The sequence below is a fragment of the Mobula hypostoma genome, chromosome 12 (assembly GCF_963921235.1).
Source record: "Mobula hypostoma chromosome 12, sMobHyp1.1, whole genome shotgun sequence".
Taxonomy (NCBI): domain Eukaryota; kingdom Metazoa; phylum Chordata; class Chondrichthyes; order Myliobatiformes; family Myliobatidae; genus Mobula; species Mobula hypostoma.
This window is the reverse complement of record NC_086108.1, coordinates 8494823-8516948: the sequence shown is the minus strand read 5'-3', so window position 1 is coordinate 8516948 and position 22126 is coordinate 8494823. Positions and strand designations below refer to the sequence as shown.

Sequence of the window (22126 nt, the reverse complement as noted above, 5' to 3'; positions counted from 1 at the left end):
GCCACTGTTGTGCCTTCTTTGTAACTGCTCAATACGTCGGGGCCAGGATAGACCCTCAGATGTTGACACCCAGCAACTTGAAACTGGTGGATGTTGTACCAGGACTGGTGTCTGTTCCCTCGATTCCCCCTTCCTGAAGTCCACAAACAGTTCCTCAGTCATGCTGACGTTGAGTGCAATGTTCCACTCAATCAGCTGATCTGTCATACTCTAACTCTGCCATCAGTAGTTGTGTCATTGGTAACTTTATAGACGGCGTTTGAGCCGTGCCTAGCCACACGATAGAGGGTGTAGAGAGAGAGCAGGCTGAGCACGCATCCTTGAGGTGCGAGGAGATGTGAATTCTGAGCCGCACAGACTGTGGTCTTCTGGTGAGGAAGTTAAGGATCCAGTTGAAGGGGAAGGTGCAGAGGCTCAGGTTTTGGAGCTTGTTGATTAGAACTGGGGGTAAGATTGTGTTGAAAGCTGAGCTTTAATCAATAAAGAGCATTCTGACATAGGTATTACGATTGTTGAGGTGACCCAAGAACGAGTGGCGAGCCAGCGAGATGGCGTCCACTGTAGACCGATTGTGGTGACAGACAAATTGCAGCGGGCCCAGGTCCTTGCTGAGGCAGGAGTTGATTCTGGCCATGACCAAGCATTCAAAGCACTTCATCACCATAGATACGAATGCAACTGGACAGGTTTTCAGAGCCCCATCGGGGCCTGATGCTTGATGGTCCTTAACAATGGAGGCCGCATCTTGAGGCCTTTTGCAGATGTTCTTGATTGTGGGGAAGCTAGTGCCCATGATGGACCACAATCTTTCGCAGCTTTTTCCGGTCCTGTACGTTGCAGCCTCCATACCAGACAGTGATGCCATCAGTCAGAATTCTACCTCAACATCTTACATCTGTAGAAATCTGCTGGAGCCTTTGGTGACAAACCAAATTGCCTCAAAGTCCTTATGAAATATTGCCACTTCTGTGCCTTCTTTGTAATTGGTTCAAAATGTTGGGCCCAGGATAGACCTTCTGCTGTGTCGCTTTTTCCAAGCCCTGTGCCCAATGAACTTGAGTCTCTGGGCACACAGTCAGCAGCCAGCTCGCCGTTTCTGATCTTCCGTGTTCTCCCACGACACATCAGGCAGCAGCACCGGCCTTGAATCAGCCCGTCTCCAGAGCCACAAAAATCCAGCACCCTGAAGGCGCGCTAGTCTTCCAGGCCTCGTCCTCGGCATGGCAAAGACTGGCTGGCCGTGAGGCCCTGACGGTGGGTCCCATTTCCACAAAGAACCTAAGTCAGCGTGTAACTCCAGGTCAGGGTCTTCAAAAGAACCTTGAAAGGGGGAGAAAAAAGATATCAAAGGTAGGAATGGACCTGTTTCCAAAGATGCAAGAAAAGGAGTTGCTGTTAGGTGCCTAACTTCCTAAACTCCACCCCCTTCCTCGAGGATTGCTGGGCAACATGGCTCAAAGGACATTTTCCACACTGTATCTCAGTAAATAAATGAATAAATAATATCATAAAAATCTATTCATAGGATTATGCCTCAGGTCCCACATCACCAGGTTCAGGAACAGTTATTACCCCACAACCATCAGGCTCCTGAACCAGTGTGGATAACTTCACTCACAATGAGCCTCAGGTCCCACACCACCAGGTTCAGGAACAGTTATCACCCCACAACCATCAGGCTCCTGAACCAGTGTGGATAACTTCACTCACCACAATGAGCCTCAGGTCCCACACCACCAGGTTCAGGAACAGTTATTACCCCACAACCATCAGGCTCCTGAACCAGTGTGGATAACTTCACTCACCACAATGAGCCTCAGGTCCCACACCACCAGGTTCAGGAACAGTTATTACCCCACAACCATCAGGCTCCTGAACCAGTGTGGATAACTTCACCCACCACAATGAGCCTCAGGTCCCACACCAGCAGGTTCAGGAACAGTTATTACCCCACAACCATCAGGCTCCTGAACCAGTGTGGATAACTTCACTCACCACAATGAGCCTCAGGTCCCACACCACCAGGTTCAGGAACAGTTATTACCCCACAACCATCAGGCTCCTGAACCAGTGTGGATAACTTCACACACCTCAATACTGAACTGATTCCACCACCTACAGACTCACTTTCAAATGCACTTTCCAACTTGTAGGAGCCATATATCTATTTTCTGTCTGCATTGTATTTTTGTGCTGTGCGTTTATTATCTTTATTATGGTAGTTCGTCATGTGTGTGGGCGTAGTGAAAGTGCAAAGTTTTAGTTATGTAATGATTCTTTGTGTTCAAGTTGATTAGAGTTAGAGATAGCCAGGAAAGACATCTTTTTGTTGACCGCTTAATAACACTTAACTTCATTTAAAATAGCTCAATTATGTTTAACTACGCTGTAGAACTAAGCCTGAGACTGTGAGTCTGCTCCAGCTTCGTATCCATGGGCTCACTTTCATTCTCAATGCTTTATTTGCTTCTATTGTTTGTACCATTTGTTTTTTCTCTCTCTCTCGGCACATTTGGTGTTGTTTTTTTTAAAGTGAGTTCTTTCAGGTTTCTTGCTTTGCGACTGCCTGTAAGCAGACGAATCTCAAGGTTGTATAATTTATGCATACTTTGAGAACAAGTGCGCTTTGAATTTTTGAGGCATCTTCAAGGAGTGATGTCTCAAGAATGCGGCATCCATCATTAATATGTGATTTGATGTTTTATATTCTGTGTTTTTGTTCGTTTTCTTGTGCCTTTTGCACGTTGGGGGTTTGATGTTTTTCTTTGAATGGGTTCCATAGTGTTTCTTTCTTTCGGGGCTGTCTGCGGGGGGAGACAAATCTCAAGGTTGTATACTGCGTACATACTTTGACAATAAATGTACTTTGAATTAAGGACCCCCATCACCCAGGTCATGCCTTGTTCTCGTTGCCATCATCAGGGAGGAGGTGCAGGAGCCTGACGTCACACACTCAACGATTCAGGAACAGCTTCTTCCCCTCTGCCATCCGATTTCTGAATGGACATTGAATCCATGAACACTACCTCAGTACCTTTTATTCATATATATAATTCTTAAGTTAATTTACAGTTTTGAGTATTTGTATTGCAATTTGTACTGCTGCTGCATAACAACAAATTTCATGACAAATGCCAGTGATGTTAAAAGCAGCACACACACAAAATGTTAGAGGAACTCAGCAGGTCTGGCAGTACCTATGAAGAGGAGTAAACAGTCGCCATTTTGGGTCAAGCCCCTTCATCTGGACTGAGAAGGTGTCGGAGGGGAGGCGCCAGTTTAAAAAGATGGAGGGGGAGGGGGAGGAGGATCGCTAGAAGGTAGCGGCACGGTTACGTAGTGGTTGGCACAGCGCTTTGCCATTCCAGCGGCCCCGGTTCAATTCCTGCTGCTGCCGGTGAGGAGTTTCTACATTCTCCCTGTGACCGCGTGTGTTTCCTCCGGGTGCTCTGGTTTCCTCCCACAGTCCAAAGACATACCAGTTGGTGATTGTAAATTGTCCTGTGATTAGGCAGGGGTTAAATCGGGGGATTGCTGGGTGGTGCAGCTCGAAGGGCCAGTGGGGCCTGTTCCGTGCTGTAACTCAATAAATAATTTATTTATTTATTGGCAGGAGGAGATGGCAGCGCGCCGCACGTGCACAGCTCTCCGATGAAAAATGATATCGTATCTGTTAAATAGGGGCCGTGGACAATACTGATTTGATGAAGATGGACGTGAAAGCACAGAGGAACATCTGGAAAAATTTCTGAAACGCCCGTCCGCTGCTGTTGTTACTGTGCGGTCGGGAATCTTTCTGAGGGTAGGCCTCAAAATCCCTGGCTTTGCCTGCTGTTGGCGACCAGATAGGAGATCAAATTGTTTGGACAGAGATGGCGGTCAGTACTCGGTGTCGGAGAGCTGATCAGAGCTCGAAGTTTTCGGACGACTCAGAGTCGGATTGTGGTCGGCATGGCAGGGAGAGTTTTTCTTCCTTCTCCCGCCTGCATGAGATGTGGGATATTTGAAAGACTTTGAACTTTACTGTGCTCACGGACTTCTTCATCAAGTTATGGTATTGTTGCACTGTTGTAACTACATGTTATAATTATGTGGTTCTGTCAGTTTTTTTCAGTCTTGGTCTGTCCTGTGTTTTGTGAAATCACACTGGAGGAAATAATGTATCATTTCGTAATGCATGCATTACTAAATAACAATAAAAGAGGACTACGTGTCCTCATAATCTAATCTAAATCAATTAAAGGGTGATAGGTGAAGCTAGATTGGTAGGAAAGGTAAAGGGCTGGAGAGAAAGTAATGCCAGTGATCTCAAAGCTGATTTGGCTGTACAGTCTGCATTATACTGGACAAGGAACTGAAAAAGCAAGAGTAATAGATGTGGTAATCCTGAGTGACAGTAACATCAGGAAGAAAGAATATGAGAAGCTGGAGAAATACCAGGGTTTGAAAGAGCAGATAGAAAGGATGTGGAAGGTTAAGGCCAGAGTAATCCCGGTGGTGAGAGGAGCACCTGGAGCCGTGACACCTGGAATGGGAGAGTGGCTCCAACAAGTCCCGGGAACAACATCCGAGATCTCAGTTCAGAAGAGCACACTACTAGGAGCAGCAGAGAGACTGCACCAAACCCTCAAAGTCCCAGGCCTGTGCATGTGTACACGCTCACAAACCACCCATAAGAGGTGAGGAAAAAATATAACTAAATCTTTATTAACTTGTTGATCTAACGATCCTCCAGCAGATCGGAGAGAGTTTGATATATTTATACTGTGAACTTTGAAGTCTAGTTTTGAATAACAAGCACAGACGTCTAGAAATCCTCACAGGCCTTCATTGTGACGCAAGAACAAGTTGGTGGTTCAAATAACCTCGTCTCCTCCCCCCTCCGCGACTGGCTGCATTTTTTTTTGACCCCCCCTTTGTCGAAAGCCAGAAGAGATTAAAAAGGGCAAGTGTTTGTAGGTAAAGATTAATCATCTCGAAAAGGGTGCAGGAGGAGTCTTGGCCCCGGCGACAAGGAAGTGGAGATTGCTGTGGAGCTGGGCTGGGCTGGGCGAGGGAGAGGGCAGACTTCCCGGCGACTTTGATTGGGCTTCGGTGTCGGGAGGTGGAGACGCCGCTTCTCTTCCTGGCCAGTCTCACAGGTTGAGTTGAATCCAGGTGTGTGTGTCTGCCCCCATGGCGCTGCTCGCCTTGTTCCTGCAGTTAACCTGCGTCTCGCTCATCTACGCTTCTCCGGGCGACCCCGTCCCGACCAGGGAATGCGTGGGCTCCTTCAACACCTCCCAAGGCTTCACCCTGCACCCGGAGAGCCTGGAGAACGGCGCCGAGCTGCTGGATGTGCGGCGAGTGAACAGTTCGTCGGCGTGCCTGTCCCACTGTTGCGCCCTGGCGCGCTGTAGCCTGGCTCTGGTCGGGGGCTCCGCTTCAGGGGGGCTTCAGTGTTTGCTCTTCGACTGCACCCGCGAGCAGAAGTCGGTCTGCACTCTCCTCGTCCGCCAGGGCTTCGAGGCCAGTTTGAAATTGGTCTCCTCTCAGGAGAACGACACACTGGCAGGTAAAATGTTTGTCCCGACTCTCTCTCTCTCTCCCCCTCCCCCGACAACAAACTGCCTGCCTGTTTTCCTGTTGTGAGGGTGGTGCCGGCGGAGAAGACACTGCCTAGGAACCGCAGAATCACGGGCTCGGTTCCCAAAGACCACAGGGTCACGGGTTCGGTTCCCAATTCACTTCCAAAGACCACAGGGTCACTGGTTCGGATCTCAAATTATTTCCAAAGACCACAGGGTCACTGGTTCGGATCTCAAATTATTTCCAAAGACCACAGGGTCACGGGTTCGGTTCCCAATTCATTTCCAAAGACCACAGGGTCACTGGTTCGGATCTCAAATCATTTCCAAAGACCACAGGGTCACGGGTTCGGTTCCCAATTCACTTCCAAAGACCACAGGGTCACTGGTTCGGATCTCAAATCATTTCCAAAGACCACAGGGTCACTGGTTCGGATCTCAAATCATTTCCAAAGACCACAGGGTCACGGGTTCGGTTCCCAATTCACTTCCAAAGACCACAGGGTCACTGGTTCGGATCTCAAATCATTTCCAAAGACCACAGGGTCACGGGTTCGGTTCCCAATTCATTTCCAAAGACCACAGGGTCACTGGTTCGGATCTCAAATCATTTCCAAAGACCACAGGGTCACGGGTTCGGTTCCCAATTCACTTCCAAAGACCACAGGGTCACTGGTTCGGATCTCAAATCATTTCCAAAGACCACAGGGTTATGGGTTCGGTTCCGAATTCATTTTCAAAGACCATAGGGTCACTGGTTCGGATCTGAATTCATTTCCAAAGACCACAGGGTCACAGATTACATTTCCAAAGACCATGCAAAGTGGGTTTATGGTCTCTTCCTTTGAAGGGACGAACATTCAGTTTCCTTTCGTTAAATCCTCAGTTTCCTGGGTCAGGCTTTTTAAAAAACCCAATATAACTAAGGTTGTGGAGACACGAAGCTCTCGACAAGAAACTTCTCTCTCTTCTCTACCCCCACTTCTCTCACACACCTGTACTCAACTCACTGAGTTCCTCCAGCTGGAGGAGTAAAGACTTTTGTTTGTGTCACGGGACCTCGAGGTAAAGGAGCCATTAGGAGGTAGTGACCATAATATGATAAGTTTTAATCTACAATTTGAGAGGGAGAAGGGAAACTCGGAAGTGTCAGTATTACAGTTGAACAAAGGGAACTGTGGTGCTATGAGGGAGGAGCTGACCAAAGTTCAATGGAACAATACCCTAGCAGGGATGACAGTGGAACAGCAATGGCAAGTGTTTCTGGGAATAATGCGGAAGGTGCAAGAGGAAGAAAGAGGAAGAAAGATCCTAAGGGGAGTAAGGGGAGGCCGTGGCTGACAAGGGAAGTAATGGACAGTATAAAAATAAAAGGGAAGAAGTATAACATAGCAAAGGCGATTGGGAAGCTGGAGGATTGGGAAACTTTTAAAGAGCAACAGAAGGTAACTAAAAAGGCAATACGCGGAGAAAAAATGAGGTACGAAGGTAAGAATACTAGCCAAGAATATAAAGGAGGATAGTAAAAGCTTCTTTAGGTATGTGAAAAGGGAAAAAAAAATAGTTAAGACCAAAATTGGGCCCTTGAAGACAAGCGGGTGAATTTATTATGGGGAACAAGGAAATGGCAGATAAGTTGAACAGGTACTTTGGATCTGTCTTCACTAGGGAAGACAAACAATCTCGCAGATGTAATAGTGGCCAAAGGACCCAGGGTAATGGATGAATTGAAGGAAATTTATATTAGGCAGGAAATGGTGTTGGATAGACTGTTGGGTCTGAAGGCTGATAAGTCCCCAGGACCTGATGGTCTGCATCCCAGGGTACTTAAGGAGGTGGCTTTAGAAATCGTGGATGCATTGGTAATCATTTTCCAATGTTCTACAGATTCAGGATCAGTTCCGGTAGATTGGAGGGTGGCTAATGTTGTCCCTCTCCAAGAAGGGAGGAAGAGAGAAAATAGGGAATTATAGACCGTTAGCCTGACGTCGGTGGTGGGAAAGATGCTGGAGTCAATTATAAAAGATGAAATTACGACACATCTGGATAGTAGTAACAGGATTGGTCCGAGTCAGCATGGATTTACGAAGGGGAAATCGTGCTTGACTAATCTTCTGGAATTTTTTGATGATGTAACTATGAAAATGGACAAGGGACAGCCAGTGGAAGTAGTGTACCTGGACTTTCAGAAAGCCTTTGATAAAGTCCCACATAGGAGATTAGTGGGCAAAATTAGGGCACATGGTATTGGGGGCAGAGTACTGACATGGATTGAAATTTGACTGGCTGACAGAAAACAAAGAGTAGCGATTAACGGGTCCCTTTTGGAATGGCAGGCGGTGACCAGTGGGGTACCGCAGGGTTCAGTGCTGGGACCGCAGCTGTTTACAATATATATTAATGATTTAGATGAGGGAATTAAAAGTAACATTAGCAAATTTGCCAATGACACAAAGCTGGGAGGCAGTGTGAAATGTGAGGAGGATGTTATGAGAATGCAGGGTGACTTGGACAGGCTGGGTGAGTTGGCAGATGCATGGCAGATGCAGTTTAATGAGGATAAATGTGAGGTTATCCACTTTGGTGGTAAGAGCAGGAAGGCAGATTATTATCTAAATGGAGTCAAGTTAGGAAAAGGGGAAGCACAAGGAGATCTAGGTGTTCTTGTACATCAGTCACTGAAAGCAAGCATGCAAGTACAGCAGGCAGTGAAGAAAGCTAATGGCATGCTGGCCTTCATAACAAGGGGAATTGAGTATAAGAGCAAAGAGGTCCTTCTGCAGCTGTACAGGGCCCTGGTGAGACCACACCTGGAGTACTATGTGCAGTTTTGGTCTCCAAATTTGAGGAAGGACATTCTTGCTATTGAGGGAGTGCAGCGTAGGTTCACAAAGTTAATTTCCAGGATGGCGGGACTGTCATATGTCGAAAGATTGGAGCGACTGGGCTTGTATACTCTGGAATTTAGAAGGCTGAGAGGGGATCTTATTGAAACATATAAGATTATTAAGGGATTGGACACGCTGCAGGCAGGAAGCATGTTCCCGCTGATGGGTGAGTCCAGAACCAGAGGCCACAGTTTAAGAATAAGGGGTAGGCCATTTAGAACGAAGTTGAGGAAAAACTTTTTCACCCGGAGAGTGGTGGATATATGGAATGCTCTGCCCCAGAAGGCTGTGGAGGCCAAGTTTCTGGGTGCTTTCAAGAAAGAGATGGATAGAGCTCTTAAAGATAGCGGAATCAAAGGTTATGGGGATAAGGCAGGAACTGGATACTGATTGTGGATGATCAGCCATGATCACAGTGAATGGCAGTGCTGGCTCGAAGGGCCGAATGGCCTACTCCTGCACCTATTGTCTATTGGGAGGCACTTTGCCCCTTCGAGTTCATTCTGGCTCACAGCAATCCCATTCATTTTATTTCCCCTGTACCTTCTCCCCACCATCTTCTCTCCCCCCCCATCCCAATTCTACCCCTCAACCACAGACTGGTGGGGGGGAAACAATTTACAGTGGCAAGTTTAACCCTCCTTAGTGCTGCCGTCCAGTCCCCAGTGAACCCAATGGGAATATGCAGGAGTATAAAGGAGTCCTTTGCCTCTATTGGGGGTACGGGAGGAAATTGAAGTGCCCCAAGGGACGCAGTCATGGCGGAGAGCTTGCAAGCTCAACATAGACAGCACTGGAGGCTTCGATCAAACCCAGGGTCTCTGGCGTTGTTATGTCGTTGCCTTCTGGAAGCCGGGACTGGAAGAGTTAATCCGCCCTGTATCTGAATCGAGATGTTGCCACGCCCTCTGCCAAATTCCAGCCCTCCCTCAGAAGTGGGTTAGCGCAAAGATGCGCCAGGGAAGTGTGCGTGTACACGCCAGAAAGGGTGATGTAACCTGCATCATTAAAGGGCAGTAGGTTTTCCTTGGGCGGGGTTTCTGTGTGGTAGGGCAGGTGACAACACCTGGGTGTTATTTCCTGTGGGCAATTGTCACATCCGCCGTGATCAGACCGATTACACTGCTTGGAGTCCAGGGTAAGGCAGGGAGGGAGGACAGAGCTAAAAAGTCATAAAGCTATAAAGAAGGCAAGGCAGTGGCTATATTTCATTAGGAGTTTGGGGAGATTTGGTTTGTCAACTAAAACACATTTGAAGTTTTCAAGTACCATGGAGAGCATTCTGACTGGCTGTGTCGCTGTCTGCTCTAGTGGGGGAGTGGGGGGTGTGGCTATTGCGCAAGATTGAAATAGGTTTCAGAAACTTGTAAAATCAGTCATCTCCATCATGGGTACCAACCTCTGTAGTATCCGAGACATCTTCAAGGACCGTAAGACCGTGAGACATAGGAGCAGAATTAGGCCATTGGCCCATCGAGTCTGCTCCACCATTCAATCATGGCTGATGCTCTTTTCCTCTCCTCAACCCCATTCCCCAGCCTTCTCCCCGTAACCTTTGATGCCATGTTCAATCAAAAACCTATCAATCTCTGCCTCAAATATACACCCAACGACCTGGCCTCCACAGCTGCCTGTGGTAACAAATTCCGCAAATTCACCACCCTTTGGCTAGAGAAATTTCTCCGCATCTCTGTTTTAAATGGACGCCCCTCTATCCTGAGGCTGTGCCCTCTTGTCCTAGACTCCCCCACCATGGGAAACATCCTTTCCACATCTACTCTGTCTAGGCCTTTCAACATTCGAAAGGTTTCAATGAGATTCCGCATCCCCCATCCTTCTGAATTCCAGCCTTCCGAGGACAGTGACTCAAACCTAGCGGCATTCTGAGGACAGTGACTGTTCGACCACTCGCTCTCCTCCCCAGTTGCCCCAATGTCTCAATTTTCCTCTATGCTTTAATTGGCAGGAAACATGGTCAATCATGGCCCCGCACGTCGTCTCTGATCTTCCCTTTGAGGGAGCTCATGCTCATGCGCCTCTCCTAGAATTTTCTTTTGTGCAACACCTTGGAGTGTTTCTTAATTCTGCAAGCCAAAACCTCCTCATCTCCCCTTCTAGCTCTCCTGGGTCCATTCTTAAGCTCTTTGCTGGCTCCTGCCGCTGCCTGCGAGGATTTTGTACATTCTCTGAGTGAGCGCGTGGGTTTCCTCCGGGTGCTCTGGTTTCCTGCCACAGTCAGGTTAATTGGTCGTTGTAAATTGTCCTGTGATTAGGCAAGGGTTAAATCGGGAGGTTGGTGGGCGGTACGGCTTGAAGGGCAAGAAGGGCCTATTCTACACTGTAAATAAATAAAAGAAAACTCCACATTTCTGTAAATCTTTTCCTATTTTATGCTACCAAGTTGCTCCCTAATAGGATCAACCCAAGTCAATACATTCCCATACTTTTTGCTCCTATCCTGTCCAAGGTTATGAGCGTTATCGCTCCTCTGAAATACTCGTCCACCAAGAGATCTGTCAACTGACTAGGTTCATCACCTAGCACCAGGTCTGGTATGGTCTCTCCTCTCGTCAGCCTGTCCACATATTGTGTCAGCAATCCATCCTGGACACACCTAACAAATTCTGCCCCATCAAAACTGTTTACACTTAGGAGGTGCCAATCTACAGCAGGGAAGTTGAAGTCGCCCATGACAGCAGTCCTGTTATTTTTTTTACACCTTTCCAAAACCTGCCTGCCAATCTGTTCCTCGGTGTCTGCTGCTATCGGGGTCCAATAGAGTGATTGCTCCATTCTTGTTTCTGACTTGCACCCACACTGACTCCTTCCACAATGATGTTGCTCTCTGCTGCAGTGACACTATTACTGATCAGCAATCTTCTACCTCCCTCCCTGTCCGTCTGAAAGATTCAAACACCAGAACATCCATTAGCCATTCCATCCCTGTGACAGCCAAGTTTCTGTAATGGCCACAATGTCACAGTTCCATGTACTGGCCCATGCTCTACGTTCATCACCCTTGTTCTCATACTTATTGCATTAAAATAGACGCATCTCAACCCATCCAACTAACGGCAGCTACGCTCTACCCACTTCACAATCTCTCTATGCGTTGCATTTATCTTTATACCAATTGCCCCACCCTCTGATCTATCACGCTACCATCTCGCCTGACTACAAAACTAGCTTAAACCCTCCACAACAGCTCTAGCAAACCTGCCTGTAAGGTGGCGTCCAACACTAAGAATCCCCCCACCACCCAGGGCATGCACTCTTCACTCTCTTGCCGTCGGGAAGGAGGTACACACGCAGCAATTCAGGAACAGCTTCTTCCCCTCTGTGTGGGATAAACAGCTTCATCCTACTCAGTAATGTCCGATATCTGAATGGACATTGAACCCATGAACACTACCTCCTCTACTTTTTTATCTTTTTTTTCCTCTCTGTTTATTTATCATGTACCGCTGCTGTAAAGTTAACAAATTTCACGACATGATGCCGGTGGTATTAAACCTGAGTGTGGGAAGGGGCTGGGATCACCGAGGTGTGAATTAGGATGAGAATCAGGTTGATTATTGCTGACATTTGTTGGTTTGAGGCAGTAGAATCAACTGTAAAATACAACCAGTACATTCAGTACTGTGCAAAGTCTCGGGCAAATGTTTAAAAAATTCTGTACAGTGAAGATGCTTTCAAAAATAACCAAATTTCTAAATATCAAAAATGTTACTATAAAGAGCAGTAAACAGTTTAAAAAAAAAAGTCCTAAATCCAATCAACATTTGGTGTGACCACCCTTGCAAATTGCATCATTTCTCTTGGGTACACTGTTGTGCAGTTTTATAAGAAAACTGGCTGGTAAGTTGTTCCAACTTGGACAACTTGCCATAGTTCTTCTGCAACTATGGCTGCCTCGCTCACTTCTGTCTCGCCTGGTAGTCCCAGACAGCCTCGATGTTGAGATCAGGGCTCCGTGGAGACCATCTCATCTGAAACGAGGTGTTTAAAAAAAAAAAAAACAGGGTTCCCAAGGCTTTTGCGCAGTACTGTACACTCAGTGGTCAAAGTGCACCCGCACACCTGGTTAATGCAAATATCTAATCAGCCAATCGCGTGGCTGCAACTCGATGTGCAAAGGCATGCAGACGTGGTCAACAGGTTCAGTGGTTGTTCAAACCAAACACCAGAATGGAGAAGGAATGTGATCGAGGTAACTTTGACCCTGGTGCCAGATGGGGCAGTTTGAGGAACTGCAGGAGTTCTGGGCTTTTCACGCACATCGATCTCTAGAGTGTGCAGAGAACAAAAAAAAAATCCAGTGAGCAGCAGTTCTGTGGGTGAAAAAGCCTTGTTAATGAGAGAGGACAGAAGAGAATGGCTAGACTGGTTCAAGCTGAGGGGAAGGTGCCAGTAACTCAAATAACCACGTGTTACAACAGTGGTGTGCAGAAGAGCGTCTCTGAATGCACAACACGTTGAACCTTGAAGTGGACAGGCTACAGCAGCAGAGGATCATGGACATTCACTCAGTGGCCATTTTATTGAGTACGGGAGGTATCCAGTAAAGGGGCCACTGAGTGTATGTCACTATATATTACCTTGAGATTCATTTTCTTATGGGTATTTACAGGAAAATAAAGAAATACCATAAAATTTACAAAAAGCTATGCATAAGCAAAGACTGCCCGACAACCAATGAGTAAAGAAGGTAAATTATGCAAATAAAACAAATACTGAAAACATGAGTTGCAGAGTGAGTCTGTAGGTTGTGGAATCAGTTCAGAGTTGAGGTGAGTGAAGTTATCCACACTGGTTCAGGATCCTGATGGTTGTGGGGTAATTGTTCCTGAACCTGGTGGTGCGAATCCTGAGGCTTCTGTACCACCTTCCTGATGGCAGGAGCGAGAGGAGAGCATGGTCTAGATGGCACGGATCCTTGATGATGGATGCTGCTTTCCTGCAACGGTGCTCTGCATAGATCTGCTCAATGGTGGGGAGGGCTTTACCTGTGATGGACTGGGCATTATCCACCACTTTTTGTAGGCTTTTCCATTCCTGGGCATTGGTGTTTCCATACCAGGCCCTCAATGCTCTGGAGAGGAGCTCTTCCCACCCACACAATTCCCTGTTGTGGTGTGGCCTGATTGCCATCTCAGCCGTACAGTCAAATGAGAGAGTGAGAATCCTACCAAACTGGTTTGGTCAGCAGGAACATGAGCTTTCCCCACGAGTCTCAACCTCCTTTCAATAGGTGTTCTCCACTACAACGTACTCTCCATTACATGTCTATAGAAGTCTGTCAAAGTTTCATGCTGAATCTTTGCAAACTTCTTAAGCCTGATTTATACTTCTGCGTCAAATGTACGCCGTAGGTACCGCGTACCCTACGCCATAGAGTGACGTGCACCTCCCCAAAAAAGTAACTTCAGCGACGCAGACCGCAACAACTGTGATTGGTCCGCTTGGTAGCATCGCATTTCCTCCTAGGCATTTCCAGTTGCTTCTCTCCGCCATGTCTGTACACTGATGTGAAATGAATGGTTGGAGACGATGAACCAAATCGTCAAATCTACCTGCTGACAGCTGAAAATATTTGAAATGCATTTCCTCGTCCACGTCTCTGACGAAGGAACTCAACACAGTGGCAAAGAAACCCCACCGCCAACTAGCATTTTGGCGACGAATTGCAGAGCGACGCAGACCCAACAACGCATGCTCACTGGGGCGCAGGGCTACGCAGAAGTATAAATCAGGCCTATGGCGTAGCCCGTACGCACAAGTATAAATCAGGCTTAAGACAGTAGAGGCGCTACGATGCGTGCTAGTCCCAGGACAGATCCTCTAAAATGAAAACACCAAGGAATTTAAAATGTGACCCTCTCCACCCTTGATCCCCTGATGAAGACTGGTTCATGGACCTCTGGTTTCCTCCTCCTGTGGTCAATAATCAGCTCTTTGTTTTTGGTGATGTTGGGTGAGAGGTTGCTGTTATCACCCCACTCAGCCAGACTTTCAGTCTCCCTCCTACAAGCTGAATCGTCACCACCTTTGACTTGGCCAACGACGGTGGTGTCATCGGCAAACTGAATATGGCGTTGGAGCTGTGCTTGGTGTAAAGCGAGTAGAACTGGGGAGGCTAAGCACACAGCCTTGTGCTGATAGCCTAATGCTTCTCTGGTCTGTATTCCCAGGCCTAGAGAAGTTGCAGATTAACTTTTAACAAGTGAAACACTGTGGTATAGTTATATCCTTTGCACTTTATTGCTTAATGGTCTGAACTTTGGTCAAAGAGAGGAGCCTTTCCCACCCACACACTTCCTTGTGGTTTGGCCAGCAGGAGCATGAGTTGTGCCATCGAGTCGCAGCCATCTTGGTTGCTGTAATTTCCCAAACTGATGCAAAATCTCCACCTTTGGTGCTCATATTAGTTTCAATCCGCACGGAGATGGGTTGCACTGTGGCGTAATGATTTAAAGCACCAGCAACCCAGGTTCAATTCCCACTGCTGCCTGTAAGGAGTTTGTTTATTGTCCCCACATGTATTTCCTCCACTTTCCTGCTTAAGATGGCACTGGTGAAGCGCAGTGAAGACTTGCAAACAAAACAAGAAAATCACTTTATTAATCAGACTTTTTCTGGTTGAACAATCACTTCAACCAAGAGCCCGTAACTTCCCTTTCAGAGTTGAGCTTTTAAACTAGGGTTGCCAACTTTCTCGCTCCCAAATAAGGGACAAAAGTAGCAGTCAAATACGGGACACTTGTGTATACCCTGAGAAAGACTACTATGACCATGAAGCCTTGCATGGGCATCTGTGTGCGCATGAGCAACGTGCGCATGTGTGTCGTTTGCATGCGTGTACGTGCCAATTTTTTTTTTCTACAAATCGGTTTTGGCTTAATCTTCCTGATTCTGTTAAGTGAAACTACACTGTACATACGTTATTTCTATTTTATATAGGCTGTGTATTTATCATGTCATTCCTGCTTTTACTATATGTTAGTGTTACTTTAGGTTCTATGTGCTATTTGGTATGATTTGGTAGGTTATTTTCTGGGTCTGGGAACGCTCAAAAAGTTTTCCCATATAAAATAATGGTAATTGCTTCTTCGCTTTACGCCATTTTGGCTCACGAACAGTTTCATAGGAACGCTCTACCTTAGCGGGGGAAATACAGGACAAGGGTAGTCCCGTATGGGACAAACCAATTTAGCCCAATATACGGGATGTCCCGGCTAATACAGGACAGTTGGCAACCCTGTTTTAAACCGTCTGTACAACCTGGCATTTTTGCAGTGTGAACTGAAGTCTCGAAGGTGCAGAATGGTTGTGGTGTGGCATGTACAGGCCACATCGAGGTGGTGAGGCCTGGGCCCGGGAGGAAGGAATGAGCCAATGTTTGGCCATTGCTGGAGCCGACTTGATGAGGCAGAACTGAGGTGAGCGGAGCCGTGGCGGTGCGGCCCAGGCCTGAGAGTGAGGGAAGACCCGAGATGTGACCAGTTTAAGTGCCGGCCAAATTGGTAAGGATGGGTACGGGGTCGAATTTAGGCTGTCGTGGGGCCCAGCCCCAAGAGCATATCAAAGTGGTAGGGTTCAGGTCCGAGAGTGAGGAATAACCCAAGGTTTGGACGATTTAAGCACTGGGCCAGGTTGAAAAGGTTAGGGTGCCGGGGCCGGAGGTGAGGGGCAGGCCGGTTCTGCTCAATGCTCCATGGGATTTACTCATCTCTGCGCTGAGCTGAGACTGTGGCCTGCAACTAACTGCCTCCTGAATCGGCCGCTGGCTTCATCGCTGTGGACTCACTTTCGTGAACTTCTGTTCTGAATGTTGTTTGCTTACTTTTGCTGTTTGTATGATTTGCTTTTTTTTCCCTGCACATTGGGTGATTTTTTGAAAATGGGCTCTATTGGGTTTCTCGCTTTGTGGCTGCCTGTGAAGAGACAAATCTCAAGTTTGCATAATGTATACATACTTTGATAATAAATGTACTTTGAACATTCCAAAGACGTACAGGTTAACGACAGTAAGATCTGGGCATGTTACAGTGTCACTGGAAGCATGACGACGCTCGTGAGCTGCACCCTAAACGGTGCGTTTCACTGTATGCTTCAATGTACACGTAATGAAATACTGTTACAAGACCAGATAAGTAATGAGTTTCTGAATCAGTGTGTGGAGGAACAAGAGGGTTGAATTAACGTCTGGTTAGAGAGGGTTCGTAAATAATCAGTTGCAAAGAGACCCGAAGAGGGAAGTTAAATGGATGCCACTCAGCTTGAAACGAGCATCTTTAATCTGAGGTAACACACACAAAATGTTGAAGGAATTCAGCAAGTCAAGCTGCATCTTCCCACTGCATCGGTGAGTCCCGTTGTAAACTGGGGGGCTGTTTCTTTGAGCACCTCCATAAAGCGGGGCTTCCCAGCGGCAAAACATTTTCATGCCCATTCCCGTTCCGACCCATCAGTTCACGGCCTCCTCTTGTATCAAGATGAGTGAAGCACCTTCAATTACTCCAAAAGACTGAGGTTTGGTAAAATACTGAAAGGCTTTTATTCGCTGTACAATACGACTTCCACGGTGAGTGTCTGCCCCCGGACTGAGGGGGAGGGGCAAGGCGAACACCTTTATACAGGACTCTGTGGGAGGAGCCACAGGGGCAGTCAGCAGAGGGGTGTGTCCAGACAGGTAACCCAGTTACAACATATATACATGGTTTACCACAATGAGGCCACTCTCAGAGCGGAGGAGCAACACCTTGTATTCCATCTGGCTAGCCTCCAAACTGATGGCGTGAATACCCATTTCCTCCCCCTCCCCCTTCCTCTATTCCCCACACTGACCTTTCACTTCTCACCTGCCTATTACCTCCCCCTGGGTCTCCCCCTCCTTCCCTTTCTCCTATGGTCCACTCTCCTCTCCTATCAGATTCTTTCTTCTCCAGCCCTTGGCCTTTCCCACCCACCTGGCTTCAAATATCACCTTCCAGCTAGACTCTTTCCCTCCCCCCCCTCACCTTTTTATTTAGGCATCTTCCCCCTCCTTTCCAGTCCTGAAGAAGGGCCTTGGCTTGACTGCCAACTATTTATTTTCCCCTAGACGCTGCCTGCCCTGCTGAGCTCCTCCTGCATTTCGTGTGTGTTCTGGGTTTCCAGCGTCTGCAGAATCTCTTTGTGTCTTTAATCTGAACAAAGGAGATTGTGATGGTGTGAGAGACGAGTTGGCTGTGGGCGACTGGGAAAATTACATTTTAAAAAGTCTGACATGCGGGCAGTTAAGGACATACCACACAATCTGCAACAAATGTACATTCCTTTAAAGGTCAAACACAGCAAAAAAAAAAGTGGTGCAGTCATGAATTTCCAGCGAAAGTAAAGATGATAGGAACTCAGCACCGTCATGGGCACATGGTGGAACTCAGACATTGAAGTCGTGTACACTACCTCAATATTTATTTTGCTCTCTCTTTGCATACTTATTTAATTAAAAATTTTTGAAATATTTCCTACTGTAAGTTATAGTTTGTTATGTATTGCATTGTACTGCTGCCACAAAACAACCAATTTCTCTATACATGCCAGTGATATTAAACCTGATTTATGTTATGGTGAAGTTGTATAAGATAGTGGTGAGACGTAATTTGGAGTATTTGCAGTTTTGGTCACCTACGTACAGGAGAGATGTAAACAAGATTGAAAAAGTGAAGAGGTAACTTATAAGGATGTTGCCGGGTCTGGAGGACCTGAGTTATAAGGAAAGACTGAATAGGTTAGGACTTTATTCCTTGGGATGTAGAAGATTTGATAGAGGTATACAAAATTATGAGGGGTATAGATAGGGTAAATGCAAGCAGACTTTTTCCACTGAGGGTGGATGGGACTGCAACCAGTTGGATGGAACTACCACCAGAGGCATGGGTTAAGGTGAAGATGAAAAGTTTAAGGGGAACATGAGGGGAAACTTCTTCACTCAGAGGGTGGTGGGAGTGTGGAGTGGAGCGAGCTACCAGCACAAGTGGGGCATGCAAGCTCGATTTCAATGTTTAGGAGAAGTTTGCATAGGTGCGTGGATAGTAGGGGTATGGAGGGCGATGGTCCCGGTGCAGGTGGATTTCAATGCGTAGGAGAAGTTTGCATAGGTACATGGATAGTAGGGGTATGGAGGGGGAAGGGAGTAGATGGGCCGGAGGGCCTGTTTCTGTGTTTGTACTTTTCTCTGACTAATTCTGATTCAAATGAAGCTTTACCAGAAATGGTAATAAATTTGTTATCAAAGTACATGTATGTCACCATATACAGCCCTGAGATTAATTTTCTTGTGGGCATGCTCAGTAAATCCATAGCATAATGCCCCAACTTGGCTGTTCAACAGAGTGCAGAACACAGCAAACTGTGCAAATACAAAAAGAAATAATAATAATAAATAAATTCAATTCAAGTTTAATTGTCATCCACCCCTCCATGAATACAGCCAAACAAGACATCGTTACTCCAGAGCCAAGGTACAAAACAGAATACCAACAGTCACACATGGCACAATGCACACATAGCACATACAAGATAGAAAGATACAGCCACTCGATTAAAGAGACCAAACTGAAGCCTTCCAAAGCCGCCAAAATCTGCAGAAGAAAACAACAGAGCTTGTCTTCGGCTGAGCAAACACTGGGGGGGGTGGGGCAGCACTAACTCCACCCACAACCATCAGGCTCCTGAACCAGTGTGGATAACTTCACTCACCACAATGAGCCTCAGGTCCCACACCACCAGGTTCAGGAACAGTTATTACCCCACAACCATCAGGCTCCTGAACCAGTGTGGATAACTTCACTCACCACAATGAGCCTCAGGTCCCACACCACCAGGTTCAGGAACAGTTATTACCCCACAACCATCAGGCTCCTGAACGAGAGGAGATAACTTCACTCAACTTCACTTGCCCCATCCTTGAAATGTTCCAACAACAAATGGACTCATTTCAAGAACTCTTCATCTCACGTTCTCAATATTTATTGATTATTCATTATTACTATTTTTGTGTTTGTAGTTTGTTGTCTTATGCACACTGGTTGAATGCTCGAGTTGGTCTGGTCTTTCGTTGATTCTGTTATGGTTATTATTCTATGGATTTATTGAGTATTCCCACTAGAGAATGAATCTCTGGGTTGTATATGATGACATTTATGTACCTTGATGATAAACTTGCTTCGAGCTTTGCCCTTTGTGCACTATTTGTTTAGATTTTACATTTAGTCAGTTTTTATGTATTGCACTGTACTGCTGTTGCAAGACAACACCCAGGGGAAACTTTATCAACTCCATCCTGTATCCAATGAAGTTACCATTGAGTGTATGTTCGTGGTCTTCAGCTGCTGCAGCTTATCCACGTCAAGGTTTGGTATATTGTACGTTCAGAGATGCTCTTCTCCACACCACTGTGGTAACGTGTGGTTATTTGAGTTACTGTCACCTTCCTGTCAGCTTGAACCAGTCTGCCCATTCTCCTCTGTCCTTTCTCATTAATAAAGCATTTTCGCCCACAGAACGGCCACTCACTGGATTTTTTTTTTTGATGTTTTTGCACCATTCTCTGTAAACTATAGACTTGTGCCTGAAAATCCAGGGTAATCTGCAGCAGTTTCTCAAACCACCCCGTCTGGCACCAATGATCATTCCAGATCAAAGTCACTGAGATCACCTTTCTTCCCCATTCGGATGTTTGGTCTCAACAACAACTGAACCTCTTGACCATGTCGGCATGCTTTTATGCATTGAGTTGCTGCCACATGACTCCAGCCCAATCAGGATCATGGGAGCAGCCGGTGCATATCACATGTCCTGGTTATGCAATCACTGATGCCAGGCAGACAATCTCTGAAGAGTATTGATAATGGCTGGTGTTACCTATCTTGTAAAGACACTGCCCAGAAGGTGGCAATGGCAAACCACTTCTGTAGAAAAATTTGCCAAGAATGATCCTAGTCATGGGACTGTGATCACCCACGTCATATGACGTGACATGTAGTGATGTTGAAGATGCTGCAGGATTGGCTGATTAGATGTTTGCACTAATGAGCAGGTATACAGAGGGCCACAGCCTTGTCGTCGGGCTTGGAGGCTTGCGTGCCTCGATGACTCGGAGAGCTATTCTGGTTGCCTGGAGTCAGGGTTTTATGATTTGGCTCTGAGTAGGGTCACCCATGCCAAACAGGTCAAAGGATAGAGGTCAGACTGAGAGTGGTTCACCGGTCCTGCAGGTTCAGGGGTTCAGCTCAGGGCTAACAACCCTGACTGGTCAAACAAAGCTGTTACAGAGACATCAATGTAGAATCCTTCTGAATCTGAGTGTGACAGTGTGGAGAGACGGAGATGGAGGATTTTCACTGTGGCCCTAAACGCCAGTGGCGGAAGGGGCAGGTGTACATAACAAAGTGGTCACCAAGCGTATGTCATTGATAATAAACCGGACTGTGATTCTGTCTTCCTAGGAGGAACCTGGCTGGCTCTACAGGGGTTGTAGATGTACTGCGATGAATAAGTTTAGTCAATGATTTAACCTGTTGAGTGAGTGTTTGGAAAATGTTTCTGGTGTCATAACAGAGTGGTTTCTAGAATGTACCTCCCATACCTTGGTCCTTCTACTGCATACAGCAGTGAAATTTCTTCTGTCCTACAACTGGGTTTGACAGTGATGGCCTTAGTTGCGCAGTCTATGCTGATGTGTATTTAATATTTGAGTTATATTTGAGTATATATGTGTGCGCGTGTCTATTGTTTAAGCATTCTTGGTTTTTTAAAATATTTATGGGTTATACATATAAATACATGAATTGCATACGCCATCACAGGACCACATGATACGTGTGCACCTCGCTTAATGTAAACACGAGGTTCGACCCGGAATCAGGTTTAGTATCTCCAGTATATGTTGTGAAATTTGTTGTTACATGGCAGCAGTACAATGAAACACATAATAAAAACTGTAACTTACAGGAAGAATTATATGTATATTATAAAGCTAAATATATTTAAAAAATATCTTTATATAAACATATTTTAATAAGATAAATTAAGTAGTGCAAAAATAGAAATAAAAAAGTGGTGAGGTAGTGTTCGTGGATTCAATGTCCGCTCAGAAAACTGATGGTAAAGGGGAAGAAGGTTTTCCTGAATCAATGAGTGTGAGTTCTGCATTTCGGGCTCCTGTATCCTCATTTGAATTAGCTTAATGTTTTGAAGTTACAAAGCATAACATATGGTGTATGCAGTCATGAGCTGGAGGTGCTCCAGATGTACGCACAAGTTTTAACTGTTTCTGAGAGTTAATGATTACAAGTTAGGTTGTTAAACCGGTTAGTGGAGTATCGTCTTGGTGACTAATCTCTTAAAGCACATTCCCATCGTCTCTTGTGCTTCTTTCACTGACTGTGACTGAGCTGTTTATGACTGATTTGAAGTCTTTGGGTGGGTCGGGCAAGGTAAAAGCTTCTTCTCTTTCCCTCCTGAAAACGCTGGGGGAACTCAGCAGGTCAGGCAGCATCAACAGAGGGAATAAATGTGCGATGTTTCGGTGTGAGACCCGTACTGGAATGGAAGGGGGAAGAAGCCAGAATGAGAAATGGGGGAACATCAGCTGGTTTCTAACTCGGAAAAGGAGGTACAGGAGCC

At 46.3% G+C, this 22126-nt stretch overlaps 1 protein-coding gene across 2 annotated transcripts in view; it reads left to right on the top strand.

Moving 5' to 3' along the window:
- Positions 1-5020: 5020 nt before the first annotated feature.
- Positions 5021-22126, top strand: part of spint2 (serine peptidase inhibitor, Kunitz type, 2) — a 54708-nt gene continuing 37602 nt past the window's right edge. Inside the window, exon 1 of one of the 2 annotated variants that reach the window (XM_063063595.1) lies at positions 5021-5554. In XM_063063595.1, coding sequence (XP_062919665.1) covers positions 5176-5554 — 379 coding nt within the window. In that variant the 5' untranslated portion in view covers positions 5021-5175. The remainder of the gene's footprint in view (positions 5555-22126) is intronic. The other variant, XM_063063594.1, reaches the window with a different exon arrangement.